The sequence below is a fragment of the Mandrillus leucophaeus genome, unplaced genomic scaffold, assembly GCF_000951045.1.
Source record: "Mandrillus leucophaeus isolate KB7577 unplaced genomic scaffold, Mleu.le_1.0 Scaffold595, whole genome shotgun sequence".
NCBI classification, from domain to species: domain Eukaryota; kingdom Metazoa; phylum Chordata; class Mammalia; order Primates; family Cercopithecidae; genus Mandrillus; species Mandrillus leucophaeus.
Window position 1 is genome coordinate 1,153,714 of NW_012106419.1, and position 21,379 is coordinate 1,175,092.

General features: G+C 42.2%; 1 protein-coding gene across 1 annotated transcript in view; it reads right to left on the reverse strand.

Annotated features, from left to right (window-relative positions):
• Nucleotides 1-12,539: 12,539 nt before the first annotated feature.
• The window catches only part of XYLB (xylulokinase homolog (H. influenzae)), a 70,566-nt gene continuing 61,726 nt past the window's right edge, over nt 12,540-21,379 (reverse strand). Inside the window, exon 19 of the mRNA XM_011999492.1 lies at nt 12,540-14,185. Within this exon, the coding sequence (XP_011854882.1) occupies nt 14,108-14,185 (78 nt within the window). The 3' untranslated portion in view covers nt 12,540-14,107. The remainder of the gene's footprint in view (nt 14,186-21,379) is intronic.

The window sequence follows — 21,379 nt, forward strand, 5'->3', positions numbered from 1 at the left end:
GTTGCAAATGACCAATTTCAGAAATGAAAAAGAATTCTTTCACTGCAAGTACTACAGACATGCAAGGATAATAAAGGAATATTAAAAATTTTTATGCTAATAAATTTGACAAGTTAAAATGGAAGATTCTGGCCAGGTGTCCTGGCTCACACCTGTAATCCCAGCACTTTGTGGAAGGATTACAGGAGTTCAAGACTAGCCTGAGCAACATGGTGCCAAGACCAGCTCGGTTGTGGAGACCCTAACCCAGCAGTGCTAGAGGAATTAAGACAAAGACACAGGAGTACAGTATAAAGTGAGGATTAGGGGGCGGACAGCCTTCAGAGCTGAGAGCCACAAACAGAGTTTGACCCAGACATTTATTGACAGAAAGCCAGTGATAAGCATTGCTTCTGTAGATTGTAGATTAGCTAAAAGCATTCCTTATGGGAAACAAAGCAATTTCAGTGAGGAGCAGAGAAACAGGCTCCAGTTGATTATCTGCAGCAAAAACATGCTCTCAAGGCACAAGCCTCTCCTGCTATCATTTGTAGTTTGAGCAGTTTTTCACTCCAGGCAGGGCCAGGTGTTCCTTGTCCTGCTCCATTAATCCAACAACTTTTAGCAGTGTGCATGACAGCCATCATGAGCATGTCACATTGCTGCAGAAATCCTGTTTATGGCCAGTTTCTTTAAGGTCTGTTTATGACAGGGTTAGGGCTTGCTACCAACATGTCCCCCCTTTTTGTTTTTGCAAAGTGATAAAGGCATAGGCAGCTTTGTCACAGTAGGCTACTTCTCACAGGATTCGGGATCCACATCTGCAGACTATATAAAGACAAACAACACCGATTAAAAGCACAGTCATCATTGAAATCACAGAACCTCCAAGAGTCTTGATCCATTTTAACAGGTTAATAGCTGCTAATACATCTGAAGCACCTTCAAGCACTTCAGTTCCTGGCATTAGCGTCAGATGTGCCTGAGAAGCTTGAAATATTTGTTCCTTCAGTTTTGTAATATCTAAAGTAAATTTCCAATATGACCTTTCAAATGTTTCTTAACTCTTTCCCACTCATGCTCTGTTTCATTATACAGATAAGGAGTAATGCAAAAATCAGAAGTATTCCAATCACATTGTAGCTGCATTCTATATTCTAGACTAACTACTCGATCTCCTAGCCACATTACAGTTTGTTGGAGATAACTGATTTGATTAGCTAGTTTCTGGTCTATCTTAGTTTGGGAATTCCACAGGAAAGTAGAATTTTTCTGCCAATTATTTACACAGTCTGCCGTTTGTACTGTGGAATGCAAAGCAACTCCATCTGCCACAGCAGTAACTGTGACAGCAATCAATCCTATAATGATTAAAATTAAAGTAGCAATGAAACACTGAGAGTGTCTCAGAATCTTCTGAAGAATTTCAGTAATAATATGCACAGAAGGAGAGGCTTCCCAAGGATGGGAAAGCTTTACAGGTATCCATACTCCTTCTTGGGCTCTTACCACTAAAATAGAATGATCAGTATTATACAAGGAAGAATTCACACAAGAAAACAATCTACATTCTTGACAAGTCACGTGATGATTAGGGAGATCAAGTTTTAAATCACCCACTACAAGCAGGAAAGGTGGACTTACTGTCAGTCTCGACATGGCTGCAAGTGGGGGATCCTCAGGTTCCTCCCAAAATCTCTTCCTCAGCATCTGGCTCATGATAAGGTTTCAGGTGTCTTGATGATATCCAAATTGGCTGCTGGTTTTGGCCTGGAGAAACACAAATATAACCTCTACCCCCATGTTATTATTTTACCTATTTCCCAACTTTTTGTTATTGGATCTCTCCACCAAACCAGTTGTGCTGCTTCTGTCTTTGAAGCTGGTGTCTGTAGATGCTGTTCAGCTGCTAATAGCATCCGGCCTTTAGGCAGGCTCAAAAAATTTAAAGTTAATAATGCTAGATTTAGTTGTATGTGTGGAGTCCTATAATCACTGTTCCTCTAATAACTGTTCCCCCCTTCTGCTTTTGTAATTGTTGTTTTAGGGAGTGATTCATTCTTTCCACAATGGCTTGCCCTTGTGAATTATATGGGATGCCAGTAATGTGTTTAATATTCCATATAGAGAAAAATGTAGCTAGAGCTTGGCTTGTATAGCCTGGAGCATTGTCCATTTTAACTGAAGCTGGAATGCCCATGACTGCAAAGCACTGCAGAAGATGCCATTTAACACAGAAGATTCCCCCATTTGGCATGTAGCCCAAACAAAGTGAGAAAATGTATCTACACATACATGTACATGAGCTGGTCTCCCAAAAGAGGGAACGTGTATGACATCCATTTGCCAAAGAGAATTAGGTTCCAATCCTCGAGGATTAACTCCTCCTGTAAAAGATGAGGAATGCACCATTTGGCAAGTTGGGCATTGCTGGATAATAGCTTTAGCTTCTTTCCAGGTAATGCTGCATCTGCGTTTGAGACCAGAGGCATTAACGTGGGTTAAATTGTGAAAGTGTCTAGCATTAGATAATGCCATAGCAACTAGGTGATCAGTCATTTGATTTCCTGCAGTCAAAGGTCCTGGAAGAGGTGTATGAACTCTAATATAAGTAATGTAAAAAGGGTGCATTCTACTCTTAACAGCTGTTTGCAATTGGGTAAATAAAGTCATCAGTTGTTTATCTGCATGAAATTGTAACTGAGCATTTTCAATTAATTGTGTGGAATGAACCACGTATGAAGAACCAGAAATTACACTGACAGGCATCTCAAAAGCAGTCAGCACCTCAATTACAACTACAAGCTCCGCTTTTTGAGCTGAAGTATAGGGTGTCTGGAAAACTTTACTTTTTGATCCAGAATGAGAAGCTTTACCATTACTAGACCCATCTGTAAAAACATTTTCAGCACCTTCAGTTGGCTTAAATTTAGTTATTCTAGGGAGAATCCAATTAGTTAGTTTCAAAAATTGAAATAATTTTGTCTTTGGAAAGTGATTATCAAGAACACCTACGAAATCAGCTAAATGGGTTGGCAATTAAGACTATTTATACAGGCTTTTTGTATTTATGCCTTTGTAAGAGGAAGAATAATTTTTCCAGGATCATATCCATGTAATTTAACAATTTCAGTTCTCCCATTTCCTATCAGAGTAGTAATTTGATCCAAATAAGGAGTGAGAGTCCGTGAATTAGTATGTGGAGGGAAAGCCGCTCTACAAGATCCTGCTCTTGGACAATAACACCAGTAGGTGAATGCTGAGTTGGAAAAATCAAAAAGTCTAAAGTCTTTTCTGGATCTATTCTATTTATTTGAGCTTTATGCACTTACTTTTCAATTAGCTGTAACTCTGCCTCAGCCTCCTTTGTTAATTGCCGAGGGCTTGGGAGACTAGGATCTCCTCTAAGGATAGAAAATAGATTACTCATGGCATAGGTAGGAATGCCTAGAGCAGGTCATGCCCAATTAATGTTTCCTAGTAGTTTTTGAAAGTCATGCAATGTTTTCAATTGATCCCTACGTGTGGTTACTTTCTGTGGCACAATGGTAGTGTCATTTACTAAGGTCCCCAAGTAGGAGTAAGGAGTAGGAGTCTGAATTTTGTCAGGAGCTATAATTAAACCAGCACGAGAAATCGAGTTTTGCAAGTGATTATAACATTGGATTAATATTTCCTGAGCGGGGACAGAACAAAGTATATCGTGCATAAAATGAATAATGTAACACTGTGAACATTTTTTACGAGTAGGTTCCATTGCTTGTCCTACATAAGTCTGACAAATTGTTGGACTGTTTAACATGCCTTGTGGCAACACTTTCCAGTGAAAACGTTTAGCAGGCTGCAGGTTGTTGACCGCAGGAATTATAAATGCAAACCATTCACAGTCTTGCTCAGCTAAGGGGATAGTAAAGAAACAGTCATTTAAATCTATGACTATTAAAGGTCAATTTTTTTGAATCATAGCAGCAGAAGGCAGTCCAGGCTGCAATGCTCCCGATAGGTTGTATAACTGAATTAATCGCTGTAAGATCTGTCAACATTCTCCATTTACCACATTTTTTCTTAATAACAAAGACTGGAGAATTCCAGGGGGAAAACGTTAGAGCTATACATCCTGTTTCTAATTGTTCAGTAACTAAGACCTCTAAAGCCTCCAGTTTCTCTTTACTCAGCAGCCATTGTTCTATCAAAATTGGCTTACTTGTTAACCATTTTAAAGGTATAGGTTCTGGAGGCTTAACAATTGCCACCATCAAAAATGATCTCCTAAACCCTGACAAGAATTTTTTTCTTCCGCTTGAAGTGGTTTCTTTAACCCTTGTACATTTTTTCCTAATCCCATGCCAGGCACATACCCCATCTCTTGTATCATATGCTGATTTTGAGGGCTATATAATTGTTCTATATAAAGGGGAACTTGTACTCCCCATTGCTGTAATAAATCTCTCCCCCATAAATGTATAGGTACAGAAGTTATAGTTGGCTGAATGGTCCCAGATTGTTCATCAGGTCCTTCACGATGCAAAATATAAATACTTTGATATACTTCAGGGGCTTTACCAACTCCAACTATGTTAAATTGAGCGGGTTGAATTGACCACACAGACAGCCAGTGCTGTAGAGAAATGACTGAAATGTCTGCTCCTGTATCTACCAAACCTTTAAATTTCTTTCCCTGAATAGTTATTGCACAGGTAGGATGTTTATCAGTAATTTGATTTACCCAGTAAGCTGCTTTCCCTTGTTCATTTGTACTTCCAGATCCTCCTGTCCGTTTAGTTTCACTTCTCCCCATTTCCACATACAGCACAATCAGGAGTTGTGCTATACGCTCTCCTGGCTCTGCTTTCCAGGGAACAGAAGTAGATATAACAATTTGAATTTCCCCCTTATAATCTGAATCAATGACTCCTTTTACATTTAAACTAGACCTACCTAGAAGTAATCCTGCTGTGCCCGCTGGCATCATCTGACTGGAGACAGCAACATTCTTTAACAGTCCCATTACAAAAGGAAAACCTGGTCCATGTTGATTAATAGCTTGTTTAAATTCTTTAAGTATTTTAAAAGGGAAAGACTCCCACGTAACCGTAATATTTCCCTGTTGATCAGGTGGGTGCATTCTAACAGGAAACTGCCAAGCATCCAGATCACCCTCTCGTCTAGCTTGCTGGATTCCTGCCTGAATAGAACTGAGAGCGGTCGCTTGAGGCACTGCTCAAACAGTCACTGGGGCAACTACTTTTCACCCAGTGTCCTCTGGAAAAGAAAGATTCGGAGGGTCAGGCCGCTCCTTTTCTTCAAAATAATGAGGGGGTGCAGAGGGGTAGGGACAAACCTCTCCCTCCTTTGTTGCTTTAGCTGGCAAGCAAACCTATTCTGTCACCTCTTCTGTTACTTCATTAGACTCTCCTTCTTCCTCTGATTCCTCCTCCTCATAATCTGTGTGGAAAGGCTCCAAGGTGGAATGAACCAGAGCCCACACTGATCAGTTATAGGAATATCTCCAGCATCATCCTTATATGCCTTTTTCAGTGTGCTGCCTACCTTTTCCCAGACCTCTACATTCATAGTTCCTCGGTTCGGAAACGAGGGGCAGTATCTCTCTACCACACTAAAAAGCTGCATAAGTCAGCCAGTGCTAACCTTCACTCCTCCTTTTCTGAGGAGATGTCGAAGCAGAATCAAATAAGCCTCATGCCTGCTCGACCCTTGTCCCATTGTTACCCTGATGCTTCTGAGTTCCCCTTCTTACCATGGGAATTGCTTTAACACTACTCAGGTGGCCTCCAGTGTAGTTCCACATTTTCTAACCGTCGCTCCGGTGATCCTTACACCTGGATTCAAGCCCCCATGTTGGGTACCGCTTGCTGAGACCAGCTCGGTCATGGAGACTCCAACCCAGCAGCGCTAGAGGAATTAAGACAAAGACACGGGAATATAGTATAAAGTGGGGATTAGGGGCTGACAGCCTTCAGAGCTGAGCGCCATGAACAGAGCTTGACCCACACATTTATTGACAGAAAGCTAGTGATAAGCATAGCTTTGATAGATTGTAGGTTAGCTAAAAGCATTCCTTATGGGAAACAAAGCAATCTCGGTGAGGAGCAGAGAAACAGGCTCTGGCTGATTATCTGCAGCACAAACATGCTGTCAAGGCACAGGCCTCTCCTGCTATTGTTTGTGGTTTGAGCAGTTTTTTGCTCCAGGCAGGGACAGGTATGCCTTGCCCTGCTCCAGTAAACCAACAACTTTTAGCAGTGTGCATGACAGCCATCATGAGCATGTCACATTGCTGCAGAAATCCTGTTTATGGCCAGTTTCTTTAAGGCTTGTTTATGACAGGGTTAGGGCTTGCTATCAACAACATGGCAAAACCCTGTCTCTACCAAAAAAAAAAAAAAGATTCTTTGAAAGATGCGTATTATTAATATTGACACAAAAAGAAGTACAAAATCTGAAGGGCCATATATTTTTATTTAAATTGAATTTTAACTTAAAAGTTCCACAAAGAAAACATCTAACTAAGATGGTTTCACTGGTGAATTCAATGAAATATTTAAGGAACACAGAATACCAAAACCATAACACATACATGTAAAACATTTGCCAAAATTCAAGACAAACCTACACATTCTTTTTAAAGATTCCTCCCCGCCTCCAGCAAGAAATGAAAGGAAATTTCTCAGCCCAATGGAGGGTGTATTCACACACACACTCTTAGTGATAAAATGCTGTCCCCTAAGATCAGCAACAAGGCAAGGATTATTGCTCTCCGTGCTTCCATTCAACACTATACTAGACATTCTAATCATTGCAGGAAGGCAAGAAAATGAAATAAAATGCTTACAGATTGAAAAGAAGAAAAACTGTCTTTGTACAGATGGCACGACATGATGGATAGAAATCCTACATATCCTACTAATACAAAATACTACCATAACTAGTAAGTGAATTTAATAAAGTTGCAAGACACAAAATCAAACAAAAATTGATTCTTATGGCCAGGCGTAGTGGCTTATGCCTGTAATCGCAGCACTTTGGGAGGCCAAGGTGGGTGGATCACAAGGTCGGGGGATTGAGACCATACTGGCCAACATGGTGAAATCCCGTCTCTACTAAAAATACAAAAATTAGCTGTGCATGGTGGCGGGTGCCTGTAATCCCAGTTACTCAGGAGGCTAAGGCAGGAGAATCGCTTGAACCCAGGAGGCAGAGATTGCAGTGAGCCGAGATCGCGCCACTGCACTCCAGCCTGATGACAGAGCGAGACTCCATCTAAAAACAAAATGATTTTTGTATGTTAGCAACGAATAATTCCATATACCATAGACTATCCCTATATGCTAGCGAAAACAATTGAAAAAATGAAACACTTTTCCAACAGAATCGAAAAAATTAAATGTGTACAAATGGCCAATAAGAACACGAAAAGTGCTTAACATCACTAGTCATTAGGAAAACACAAATCAAAACCACAATGAAACTTCACTTCACATCCATAAGGATGGCTATTATATATATATTTAAAAAAAGAAAAATAACAAGTGTTGACAAGGATGTAGAGAAACTAGATCCCTGTGCATTACTGCTGGGAATGTAAAATGGTGCAGCTACTGTGGAAAACTGTGGTGGGTCCTCAAAAAGTTAAACAGAATTACTGTATGATTCAGCAATTTCACTTCTAGGTATACACCCAAAAAAATTGAAAGCACAGACTCAAACAGATATTTGTACAGCAACGTTCATAGCAGCATTATTTACAATCACCAAAAGGTGAAAACAACTCAAATGTCCAGTGATGGATGAATGGATAAACAGGATGTGGTATATAAAGACAGAAGAATATTATTCAGCCTTGCTACAATGTGAATGAACCTTTAAATTTAAAACATTAAAACATTAACTATTTTACATGTGTGTGGAATAAACCAGACACCAGAGGACACATGTATATTACCACTTATATGAAAAACCTAGAATAGGCAAATCCATAGAGAGAAAGGATAGCGGTCATCAAGGGCTGGAGAGAGGAAAACAGGAGTTATTGTTTAGTGAGTAGAGCTGCAGCCTAGAATGATAAAAAGGTTTTGGAAATGTGTGGTGGTGATGGTAGCATAATATTGTGAATATACCTAACGCTACTGAATTTGATCTTTATATGTTCCCAATGAACAATTCAACATACCATGGAATATTCCTAAATGTTAGTAAAAACAATTGAAACAATGAACACTTTTCCACTTAAAAATGGTTAAAATGATAAATGTCATACATTTCATCACAAAGTCTTTTTTAAAAATCAAATAATTTAACAAAATATGTGTAAGACATACACTAAAAACTATAAAGCTTTGTTAAGGGGAATAAAAAGAATAATAGAGAATAATAGAGAACTGTCCTTTGTTTATGGAATTTACCCCTCATTGGTACATAGAGATCTTCCTCATTCTTTTTTATTGTGTGGATGCATTATAATCTATTCAATCTGTCCTATATTAATGTATATTTGCCTTTTCCCAAGTACTTTGCTATTATCAATAATTTCACAATAACCTTATACATACGTTATCTTGTATGTTGGAATTGTGTCTTTGTGCAGATTCCTATTGGAATGGTTCAGTCATACTCATATTTAGTTTTGTTAGATGTTGCCCAATTTCCCTCCTTAGGAGTCTCACAAAATTGCACTCCTACCAGAAATGTATACGAATGTCTATTGCTCCACAGTCATGGTAACACAGAATTTTATCAAACTCTTTGATTTTTGTCAGTAAGCATTTTAAAATATGCTTAAAGTGTTTGCATTTTTTTCTGATACGTGTGTGTGTGTGTGTGTGTGTGTGTGTGTGTGTGTGTATATTTTTTTTTTTTTTTTTTTGAGATGGAGTCTTGCTCTGTCGCCCAGGCTGGAGTACAGTGCTGCCATCTCAGCTCACTGCAACTTCCGCCTTCCAGGTTTAAGTGATTCTCCTGTCTCAGTCTCCTGAGTAGCTGGGATTACAGGCGTCTGCGACCACGCCCGCCTAACTTTTTTTTGTATTTTTAGTAGAGACAGGATTTCACCATGTTGGCCAGGCTGATCTTGAACTCCTGACCCCAGGTGATCCACTTGCTTCAGCCTCCCAAAGTTCTAGGATTACAGGCATGAGACACCATGCCCGGCCTGCTGATACATATACAATTTTTTTATTTTTTATTTTTTGAGACGAAGTCTCACTCTGTTGCCCAAGCTGGAGTGCAGTGGCGAGATCTCAGCTTACTGCAACCTCTACCTCTTGGGTTCAAGCGATTCTCCTGCCTCAGCCTCCCAAGCTGCTGGGACTACAGGCATGTACCACCATGCCTAGCTAATTTTTGTATTTTTAGTAGAGATGGGGTTTCACTATTTTGGCCAGGCTGGTCTTGAACTCCTGACCTCATGATCCGCCCACCTTGGCCTCTTAAAGTGCTGCGATTACAGGCGTGAGCCACCATGCTCAGCCTAGAAACTGTCTTTTGAGCAACTATGCCTGCTTGCTGCCCATATAAAGTTGGGGGTCCAGGGTTTTTTAACATTTAGTCCCTTTTAATCCTGGATAATGCCATTAGTATAGCTTCCTAAAATGTACTGTGGGTTTTATGTGTCTTATTGGAGTCTACGTACCAAAAGCCCACTCACAATTATTTTTGAGATAGCACCCTATGGGTTTAATCACTGATATGCCAGGTGTGTGAGGCTGCTGTGGGACAACAATCTTATGATTCCTAGAAGAGTCATAAGTTCCTAGGGACTACAGGCTCCTGCCACCATGCCTGGCTAATTTTTGTATTTTTTTGTAGAGATGGGGTTTCACCACGTTGGCCAAGCTGGTCTCGAACTCCTGAGCTCAAGCGATCCACCTGCCTCAGCCTCCCAAAGTGCTGGGATTACAGGTGTGAGTCATCACGCTTGCCCTAGAGGAGTATTCTTTATTATCAAGGCAGAAAGTTCAACATATATTCATTAGATCTACTTTATAGATACTGTTATTTAGATCACTTATATCCTTAAATGTATTTTTTGTCTCCTTAACTTCAGTCTTGGGTGAGACAGAGGTGTTTTAAAGTTCTCTGTTATTTCCAGGTTTCTATTCATTTTTCCTTGCATAATTTGTTATGCAAATGTTATGTGCTTAACAAGGTAGAAGTAACACAATGGAAACAATGAAAAACGAGGAAGAGAGAAAGAGGAAAGTACAAAGAGTTCTTTGTTGTACAGGCAATAGGTGGGAGCCAAAGAATATCATTTAAAGTTGACAAACCAGATAATTGAAGCTGTAACACTCATAAGTAGTATATCCTCATTGTGACTTGTGGCTTTTAGCATTTTAATGTATCCTTCATTGTCTTGTCTATTTTTTCCTGAATTCTACCTTTTCAGATATGGATACTGTAATCTTTGTCTTCTGTGGTCCTACTTGACCGGTCTATTTTTGCCCATCTCTTTTTATTTAGCTTCTCTGAATCACTTATTTTAGATGTGTCTCTTATAAATAACAGACAATAAGACATTGGTTTGTAAGCCAATCTGATATTCCTTTTAATAGGTAAGTCCTTTCACATGTACTGATTTAACTTACATGCTTGGACTTAATATATTTACTGTATGATGGCATATTTTCACTGTAATCTACTGCCTTTTTTCACTGTATGTTTTTCACTGTAATTTACTGCCTTTATTATTATTTCTTTGAGCATTGATGGAGATTTACATTTTTATTCTAGTAATTATACTATGTATTCTATACTATTAAATAGTATAGTACACCTTTAATGCTCTAAATCTTCTTTTCCTTACTTACACTTCATGTACTTGTTTTGTCAACTTTAAATAATGCTCTTTGACTTCTACATATTGCCTAAGCAACAAGGAGTTCTTCGTACTTTCCTCTTCCTCTCTCCCTTCTTTTTTGTTACTTCTGTCTTGTCAAAGAATATACCATTTGATACTATTTCATGTGATTAGAACTTGTGTCCCCACCCAAATCTCATCTTGAATTGTAGTCTCCAGGTGTTGAGGGTGAGACCTGGTGGGAGGTAACTGGATCATGGGGGTGGTTTCTCCCATGCTGTTCTCATGATAGTAAGTTCTCACGAGAGCCGATGGTTTTATAAGAGTTTTCCCTGCTTGCTCTCTTGTGCGTTCATGCTCTCTTTTTTGCCACCATGCGAAGGTCCTTGCTTCCCCTTCACCTTCTGCCATGATTGTAGGTTTCCTTAGGCCTCCCCAGCATGTGGAACTCTGAGTCAATTAAACCTCTTTTCTTTATAAATTACCCAGTCTTGAGTACTATCTTTATTTATTTTTTATTTTTTTGAGACAGAGTCTCACTGTCACCCAGGCTGGAGTGAAGTGGCACGATCTCGGCTCACTGCAATCTCTGCCCCTAGGTTCAAGCAATTCTCATGCCTCAGCCTCCTGAGTAGCTGAGATTACAGGGGTGCACCACCATACCCAGCTAATATTTGTATTTTTAGTAAAGACGGGATTTCACCATGTTGGCCACTCTGGTCTCAAACTCCTGACCTCAGGTGATCTTTCTGCCTCGGCCTCCCTAAGTGCTGGGATTACAGACATGAGCCACCATGCCTGGCTGGGTACTATCTTTATAGCAGTGTGAAAATAGACTAACACTGTTCTTCCACCCTTATCCCCACTTCCATTTGGTCTCAGGTCTACAACCAAAGATATTCATTGGTCACGTCCAGTCCTTTTGCTCATTTCCCCAATCATCTCCTAGTTGGATGAAGCTTGTCTTTTAGCAGAATTCTAAGGAAGAAGTCGTGGGTACAATAGTCCCTGGGTTCTTGTGCAATTAAAACTTCTTCCTATATCCTTGATACTTAAAGGAGAGCTTGGCGAAATATGAAATCCTCAGTTCATACTTTCTTTGAGTTTCTTGAAAAGGTTGCCCCATTGCTATCTCGCTTTGTTAAGAAGTCTGATGCCAACCAGATCTTTCCTTTGTAAGAGACTAGGTCTTTTGGCCTACAGGCTTACATAGTTCTTTTCCTTTGGCTTCAAAGTATAGTTGGTAGGATATGTCTCAGAGCTCATTATTCTGGGTCAATACTTGAAGTAACAAGATAGACCCTTTCAAGATAAAGTTTCAGGTTTTCTTTTGTTTTCAGAAAGTTCTTTTGGGTTTGAGTTTTAATATTTGAATTTTAAATATTAACTCTATTCCACTGTCTTATCTTTTGTCTTCATGAGTTCCAATTTTACCTGTATCATCTTTTCTTTGCCAATCTTCTTTATCTATCATTTTATTTCTGGGTCTTTTTGGCTCTTCCTTTAATATTGCTTTGTTTGTTTTGTTTCTCTTAGCTTTTCTTACTCCTACCTTCTACGTGCCTTAATGTACTTGTGACCATATCTATTTTCATTAAGATATAGTATAATTTAGTATTCATATCTGTGATGACTTATCTTTTTGTTCAAATCATTTCCCAAGTTCAGTCAGTTTTCTTCTCATATATGCTTGTAGCTTTTTCATTTTTATTCTGAGGTTTTGAATTTCTGATCTCTGGTGTCCTTTTATATCCACAATTATTTAATTTATTTTCAAATTCATGTTGAAGTGTTTTGTTACAGTTTACTGTTTCATGGTCCAAGACAGCCTTTTTCTGCTGGCCAATAATGTGAAATGTCTTTAAAAAGTAACATCTAGGGGGAGTTGTCTGTCTTCTTCGGAATCTTGGCCTTGCTGTCGTATCTAACAGGCCGTTATCTTTAACCTCTTGCTTCCTTTGCCCCCTTTCGTCCACCATGCCTCCAAAGGACACCACTCCCTTTCAAGATGGCTTCATCTCCATCAGAAGTGATGCCTTTGATCCCACTCATTTTCTAAGCCCCTTCCTTTTAACTTCCCACTAGCTACTGCTCTGATCCACCAAGTCTGAAACCTATCTGCAGGATTTTGTCACTCTGGGTGAGAACATGAGTATTTTGATTTAGCTGGAGTCCTGAGCTCAGTAAAGACCTGGGGCAGAAGAAAAATCTGGAAGAGTCTGCAGGAGTCAGATCATAGAGGACTTTCTGTGGAGGCTTTTGCAATAATTTGAGCAAGGAATAGAGAGGTATAAAGTAAAACAGGAGGGATAAAGAGGAAGGAAAAAGGAACTCACTATACAAATATAGGAAGAAAACTCAAAGTGAGAATCACAACTTTTCAGCTGATGAAATACTCCAAAATAAAAAAGAAATCCAGAATTTGGGAAATTCTTCCAGAGAAATGACACAACTTCTTCAACAAGTGGACTGCAAGAAGAGAGAGGGAATGAGGGAGAAAAAGAGAGAGAAGTTCTAAACTGTGCCACTTGGGAGATGGTCCCTCTCAGTGATCTGTGGGCACAGCTACAAGGAGGGCACAGGAAGCACGTCCACCAGGCCCACCGTTTGGGTGGGAGGTTGTGAATTATGCCAGGTGAGTTTGGGGAGGGAGGAGATGAAGGAGGGGGAGAACAGATGGTGAAAGGAGAGAATGGGGACAGCATGGAGAGGGTGAGCATAGGGCAAATAAGAGCGGCTCTGGGAGGCACCTCAGACAGCTGAAACAAGGAGGGCAGGGTGTGGGAGAGAAGAGGCTGTGGGGTTTGGATTGGGGGAGAGGATGGAAGGTAGGATCAAGATATGGGGTGGGGGCGGCTGTGGGTCATGGTTTGGGGAGGAGTGGGCAGAGAGTCAGGGTTGGAGAAAGAGATAGGATGAGGTTAGGGGGTGAGACAGGGCTTTGTCTCCCCCATTCTGCTAATTTGAGTCTCTAGATTAGCTTTAATTCTGCCTCTACAAGGGGAAAAGTCATAGTTTTTATCGGATATATCCCAGTCTCAGTGTTGTCCTGCCTCCTGGGATAAAAGACAGGAAAAGAGAGATGTTTTCCTGCCCTGGGGCACACGGGCACATGGGCACAAGGACACGAGTGCCTATCTATCTTCAGGCAGATGTGCTGAGGATGGCTTTAAAATGGTCCTGGACACTCCAAGGAGTCAGCAGAGGCAGGAAGAGCTGTTCAGAACAGGGAAGTGGATCCCTGCTGTCCGGGGCCATGTCTCCAAGTGGGGTCAGTAAATCTGGGCAGGCAGGGGCAACAGGGATGCCTGTTCACTCCAGAGGCCCCCGGGTCTGAGACAAGATTCTCTGCTCGAGTTTGGCATACTGGGGGAGGAGGGCCTCATAGACCTAGAAGAGCAGAAAAAGCGGTTTAGAACAGGGAGAGGGGAAATGCCTCTTACATCTGGTTGCACTTTGCAATTTAAAATTTTTAAATTTCGTTTACTTGCAATTTAACTTTTTTGCTGGGCAAAAGAAAGAAAGCATCAATTCACAAAAGAGGGAATGCTAGGAGTTCTCAAATCTGTAGTTTAAGATATTTTTAAACTATAAATTATGACAAGAAACTAATTTTTATGATCAAATCTACAAAAGTTTTTAAAAATTCTGGTGAGAGTACCTAGAAATGGCTGCCTCATTGCACAGCTGGTGAAAGTTGGTGATACAACTCTTTGGGAAATAGACTTGACTTTATATCTGTATTAAGGAGCCCATAGTGTGGGACCCAGTTATTCTACTTTGGTGAAGCTCTCCTAAGGAAATAATCCTAAACGTAGGATGCCAAGTCCGCCAAGGGTCTTCTTTGATACCATTGAACATTCAGACGTATAAGACCACCATGAGCCAAGGGAAGACAGCCTGGAGAAACACAGTGGCGGCAGGTGCTCCTCTCAATGGAAGACCACGTAGCAGTTGATACAGCAGTTCACACAGCTGTACAGAAGAGGGTCTCTTTGTCTCCCAACCAGGTTACAGCCCAGGCAGAAAGAGCTGAGATCTGGCCGTGTGCGGTGGCTCATGCCTGTAATCCCAGCACTTTGGGAGGCCAAGGCGGGTGGATCACCTGAGGTCAGGAGTTCAAGACCAGCCTGACCAACCTGGTGAAACCCCGTCTCTACTAAAAATATAAAAATTAGCTGGGCATGGTGGCAGGCGCCTGTAATCCCAGCTACTCGAGAGGCTGAGGCAGGAGAATCACTTGAACCCAGGAGGATGAGGTTTCAGTGAGCTGAGATCGCACCACCGCACTCCAGACTGGGTGACAGAGTGAGACTCCATCTCAAAAAAAAAGAGTTGAGATCCACATCATACAGACAAAAGAATGACCCTGGCTTCAAAACCTCATATGCCCTACAAAAGTATCTCCTGTAACAGCTTAGTAGGTAGGAGGCATGTCCAGGAGTCGTCACTGTACTCAAGGAGGCCCTGAGGAAGACTTCTCACCAGGTAGTTACAGTTTTCTCAGTTCAGATGCAGTTTCCCAAGCAAAGACCATTTTTACAAAAGCAATGTTGTCTAGTAAAACTGTTGATATTCCACTTTTATGAGATCTCAAGGAAAACAGCTAGAAAGTTAACCAAAGGTTAAATTCGCATGTAGAATAGGAAAGTTTTTTTTTTTTAATCCTCTATCTAAGAAGAGTTAATTATAATTGAAAAACTAAAAGCAACTGTGCTAAGGCATGGAAAATGCTCAAGTAAATTGTGGTTCTGGCGAAAAATTTGCCAGACTTTTTTTTTTTTTTTTTTTGTAGTGATGAGGCTGGTCTCCAACTCCTGGCCTCAAGTGATCCTCCCGCCTCAGCCTCCCATAGTGCTGGGACTATAGGTACGAGCCATCGTGCCTGGTCGACCCAGATAGAATATTATACAGTCATTAAAAATGGTATGCACATACATTTTTAAGAATGAAATATTTATGTTGTAATGTAGAAATTTTAAAGAAGCTACAAAATTATATATACAGTGTGCTTCCTTATAAGCCAAAACAAACAAAAAGCCCAACAGAGAAAAAAGACCAAAAAGAAACACAAGCCCACATTCTTACCCTTCTTTTAACCCCCTAAGCAGTTTTCCCTGTGGCTGTCCATCTTACCTGAGAAATGCAGATGCACTTCTGGTGAGCACACGCTGTCTCACAGACAAACAACACTGAAGACCAAGGACCTGGATTTTCCTGGGACTCGCAAGTAAACATAAGCAGGAGCTCATGCCAACCCCATTCCTTCTTAATTTGGTTTAATTTGCTCCAGAGTTAAGTTGTGTTTTTTTATTTCTTGAGACAGGGTCTCGCTCTGTTACCCAGGTTGGAGGTGCAGTGGTGCAATCTTGATTCACTGCAGCTTCTACCTCCTAGTTTCAAGCGATTCTCATGCCTCAACCTCTCGAGTAGCTGGGACTACAGGTGTGCACCACCACACCCGGTTAATTTTTGTGTTTTTTTCTTTTTTAGTAGAGACGGGTTTTCACCATGTTGGCCAGGCTGGTCTGTAACTCCTGACCTCAGGTGATCCATCCGCCTCGGCCTCTGAAAGTGCTGGGATTAGAGGCGTGAGTCACCACGCCCAGCTGGAAGTCAAGCATTTTAACAACTCATTATGCGACTGGGGCCTACTCGTGGTGCAGCTGCAGCAGCTCTGTCTGCGAAGGCTCAGGGACAGTTACACGGGGTGTCAGAGCCAGAGAGAGGGAGCCTGCTGGCTTCTAAGTCCACGATGAGTCTGTGCTGCCTAGAAGGGCTTAGGGGGATAAATTTCTTTGCTCTTCCAAATGAGGGTGACACAGCTGATGTTCTGGTTCTACCCTGTGAACTATGTGTTTGTGAAGTACTTGGGAACAGACCCCATGAGTAAAATAAAGCAAAAGATAACAGGTGACCCTTTATAAAGAGGCCCACAGGTGAGGAGCCTAAGGTTGTCCTAGCCTGTACTGGACATTAAGAAGTCAGAGAACAAAGGTAAGGGGCTTTGATTTCTCCCCATGGAGAAAACTGCAACGTTCAGCTGAGCCAAGGGAGAAAACATTCTTACTGCTTTGAGTTTCCGCTTGAGCACAAGCAGTGCTGTAGGTGCCACAGAAAGAATGAAGGATGTGGTCCTGCTCTCAAGGAGTTTAACTCTAGTCCACAAATGCAGTCTGCATATAAGTCGTGTATGCTGACAATCACGTAGACTGTCACTGCTGCAACCCGCTGTTGGGAGGGCTTTTGAGGATTTGGATCCAGCGGTAAAGGGTTCCATGAGTTGTCAGTGATTTCGGCCATGGGCAGGCCAGGGAGAGTGATGAGGCACTCTCATCAGCTCAGGGCACACAGCTCCGAGGATTTGCCACTCCATACTCTACATGAGGCAGATGCTGCTGTGCTGCCCTAAAACTTTCCCTAATTACCTTCCTCCTTGCTGGCCTCCTTCCAGATAGAATGAAAGAGCCAGACCCTACCCTAGCCTTTCCTACAATCAGAATTGACCATATATGACCAAGTGGCAGCCTGTTGGGGGGTATGTGGGGTAGGGGAGGGATAGGCCAGTATTTTTCTCCCTGATGAGCAAGAGGTGTGTGAGGAGAGGCTCTCTGTCCAATGTCACCTATATCCCTGCCTTTGAACACAGCTGTGAAGACATGATGTTTGGGGCAGCTACAGCCATCCTCCCACCATGTGAGCACATCCAGAGCTGCACTATCCAGCACAGTAGCCACAAGCCATGTACACCTTTGCATACTTGAAGCATGCCCAGAACTGTAAGTATTAAATGCACACCAAATTTCAAAAGCTTCATGCAAAAAAGGAAATGTAAAATATCATATTTGTAACTTTTTTTTTTTTTTTTGAGACAGGGTCTCTGTCGCCCAGGCTGGAGTGCAGTGGTGTGATCTTGGCTTACTGCAACCTCCACCTCCTGGGCTCAAGTGATGCTCCCACCTCAGCCTCCAGAGTAGCTGGGATTACAGGCATGCACCACCACACCCAGCTAATTTTTTTATTTTTTGTAGAGACGGGGTTTTTGCCATGCTTCCCAGACTGCTCTTGAACTCCTGGGCTCAAGCAATCTGCCCACCTCGGCCTCCCTAAGTGCTGGGATTACAGGTGTGAGCCACTGCGTCCAGCCCCACATTAGTAACTTTTCTATTTATTACATGTTGACATGACAATACTTCAGATATAGTGGATTAAATAAAATGTATTATTGAAATTAATTTTAATCATTTCTTTTTATTTTTACTTTTAAAAATGAGGCAACCAGAATATTTTAAATGACATACGTGGCTCACATTATGTTCCCATTGTCCACTGCTGACCTGAGGAATTGCAGGGAACATGACCAGAGTTCTCATGTTGAACTACTGAAACAATTCTACCTCCAGATTTCCTGTTAGACTATAATGCCATTTCGGTCAAGGATTGTTTTTAAGCCTCACAATTAGTAGGTGAAAGGGAGGCAGGACAGATGTTGTACCCACTTCACAGATAAAAAACAAAGGTCTAGAGACAAGGAGTGCTGCTTAAGGTCTCATGGTGAAGGAGAAGCAGAATAAAAATCAGAACTTAAGTGCCCTTTATCTCGACATCGAATCTTTTCAGTGTATCGAGTGGCCTCTCACACACAACAGAAAAATTACAGATGCTTGCGCACACCTGTGTGTGTGGTTTGTCTGGTCTCCTAGACAGCATGAGTTCCTACTTCCAAGATATGCTGGGAGACAATTCTCCATGGTGTTTCTACATGTCTTGTGACAGCTTTCGTTTCAGACTATCTTTTCAAGGATGTTTGTAAAGCATAGAGACATATAGATAGTGTCTCCAGGGCAGAGACACTGGAGAGAGTGTTTGTCTGTTTGCTGACAAGAATAATAAGGATAATGTCTCCTTTGGTGGCAAAGTTTGGGCAGGTTTGCTCGCCGTTCCTTTACAAGGTTGGGAGTTTTCTATGCTCGGGATCATTTGGTTGTATCACAGCCTATTATGTGCACAGTATCCACCTGGGCACACTTTGCATCACCCTGTGGAATTAGGAGGCCAAGGGAAACTGATGCAAGCATGAAGGCTCATGCTTCCTGATGAACCGTGAGTTCATCATAATAAAGCCCTTTGTCTCTGATCCAGGAGTCCTGTGTCTTCTGCCTGCCGCTACAAAACTGGCAGGCTCACCTGTTAGCTTGCAAGTCAGGTAAATGTCAGAGCCTTCACAGTTCCTTACAAAATGCACCCACCTCTGCTGCTGGGCTGCCAGACCCTTCTGCAAACAGGTACAGTGGTGTGGCGGATGCTGTGGTGTACCATTCAGATTCACCTCAGGAACGAAGAACTTATTCTCCCAACTGCTGGGAGTGCTGTTGGCAGACAGCCCTCAGCTGCCCGCTTTGGAGATTGCTTTCGCTATAAAGAGCTGCCTCACCCCCTCCTGGGGTGGCCCACATGTGATGACTGATTCACATGGGGTATAAAGGCCCAGCCCCTTAGCGCAACTGGATAAAACTCTAAAGGTCACCTCAGCTTCAGAGCTTTCTGTAGGAATAGCTTAGGCTCCAGAAATTGCACTGCTACTCACCTTCTCCCTCTGTCCAATCCTGTCTACTCCCTTTCCTTTCTACAGTTGGCGATTCCAAGAGCAACTCCTCCCACTCCCATAAACCTCATATATCTTAGTTGACATCTCAGACTCTGCTTTCTGAGGAACCCAACCTGCAACAAGTGAGGTCTGCCTTCACAGGGGTTTCCTGGCCTGGGTGACTGCACAGCTATCTTGGGTCTAGACTTGAGATTTGAGTGCTAGAAATCCAGCATGTCTTGAGTTTCAGTGACGGATCCTTTCAGTAGCTTTTATGGCCCAGTGACATGGAAGGGCCCACCGTGAGGCATACGAAGCAATAAAAATATGCCCAGCAATCCATCTGACCCTGGCTGTAAAATCAGCAGCATCTGTGACTTGCAGCAGACAACCTGGCTCTTTTGCTCCATTTTCTTGATAATTTCAATAAAGCAGAATTTCTCCTTTAGTTGAGCACATCAAGTTCAATGTAGGTGACCTGTTGGTGGGGGAAAAACCCTAGCGAGCTTTCATAATGCAAATGTTATAAACAAATTCTGACGGTCTCTCACCTGAGAAGCTCCCAGGCTTGGGGTAGCAGCTAGTCTGGGATTTGGAGCTAACTTCACAACCTCTGAAAAGGGCACATCTCTTCCACCTGCAAGACCTAGAAGGGAAAACTCACTTCACGTTAGTGCATGTTGCAAATGAAAACTAACCATAAACACCATGAAGGATCTCACTGGGGTGGCAAACTCTTCTAAAACTGGATTATAGTGACGGTTGCACAATTCAGTACATTTATGAAAAATCAATGAATTGGACACTTAAAATGGATGATTTTTATGTCATATAGATTGTACCTCAATAAAATTACAACACAAAACAAAAAAAAGCCAAGCGCAGGCTTGTCTGCAGCAGGACCTAGCTTGTCTTGCTCTTTGTGGTTGTGCCTTTCATGGAATGGGCCAGGTAACCTCAACATATGATGCGGAAGGCTCTGCCTGCCCCTCCTCTCTCCCCTCATTCACCACATTCTGGACAGCCTGGTCTCCTCTCCACTCATGCTGCCTCAGAGCCTTTTCACTGTGCGGAATGTTCTTTCCACTCTTCACACGCCCGTTCCCTTCTCCTCAGCTAAGATGCACCTAGGACCATCACTTGTTCAGGAGGCCCTCCTTAGCCCTCAGCACCATCTGCTTTTCCTCAGAGCACTTTTCCCAACTTGTGCCATATGTTTCAGTGAGTATTGGCTTAAGATCCCTCTTTGGCTGAGGTGTCTCTCTGGGTCACCACTATAACCATGGTGCCTAGCACATCATCTGGCATACAGAAGGGACTCAATAATTACTCACCAAGCAAATGAGTAGCAGGGGGAAGGTTGCCATTGGTGGGCAAGAAACAATGAGCAATTTCTAGGCAAGGTAAGTAGTAGCGTCAGATAGACAGAGAAACACACCACCACCAGGAGTGAGGAAGGGCCCTCTGAAGACGTGAGGAGCAGTTTTCCTAACCAAATGCTAGAAAATTCCAGCTCAGAGCAGAATGGATGTGGGACTGGGATGGTGGTGGGGTGGACAGCAAGAGAAGACTCTAGTCCCATCTCCACTCATACTCGCAGACGCTACACAAGACAGTCATCCCCAGGCCCAGCTGGGGAGAAGAGATCTCTAAATGAAGCGGTTAGTAACCCTCTGGGTGGGGACCAGTGAGCTAAGATTTGGCTCAGGCTTTGGTTTTGGAGGGCAGAGCAGGGCAGTGGCCCAGGTACCCTTTGGCAAGCACAGAAAGGGAAAAAGAACAAAACAAAACACAGTGCAGGATAGCAGTGAAGTCCCTAAAGGGCAACTCCTTTCCCACTTCCACAAAATAATTATGAAGTGGACCCCATACTTCTATTCAGCCACCCTGAAGGCCAGAAGATTACGGAAGAGTATCTTCAAAGTTCTCAGGAAAAGTATTTTGAACATAGAGTCTTTTACCCAGGCAATCTTTGGAAGGATGAAACAAAGGCCTTG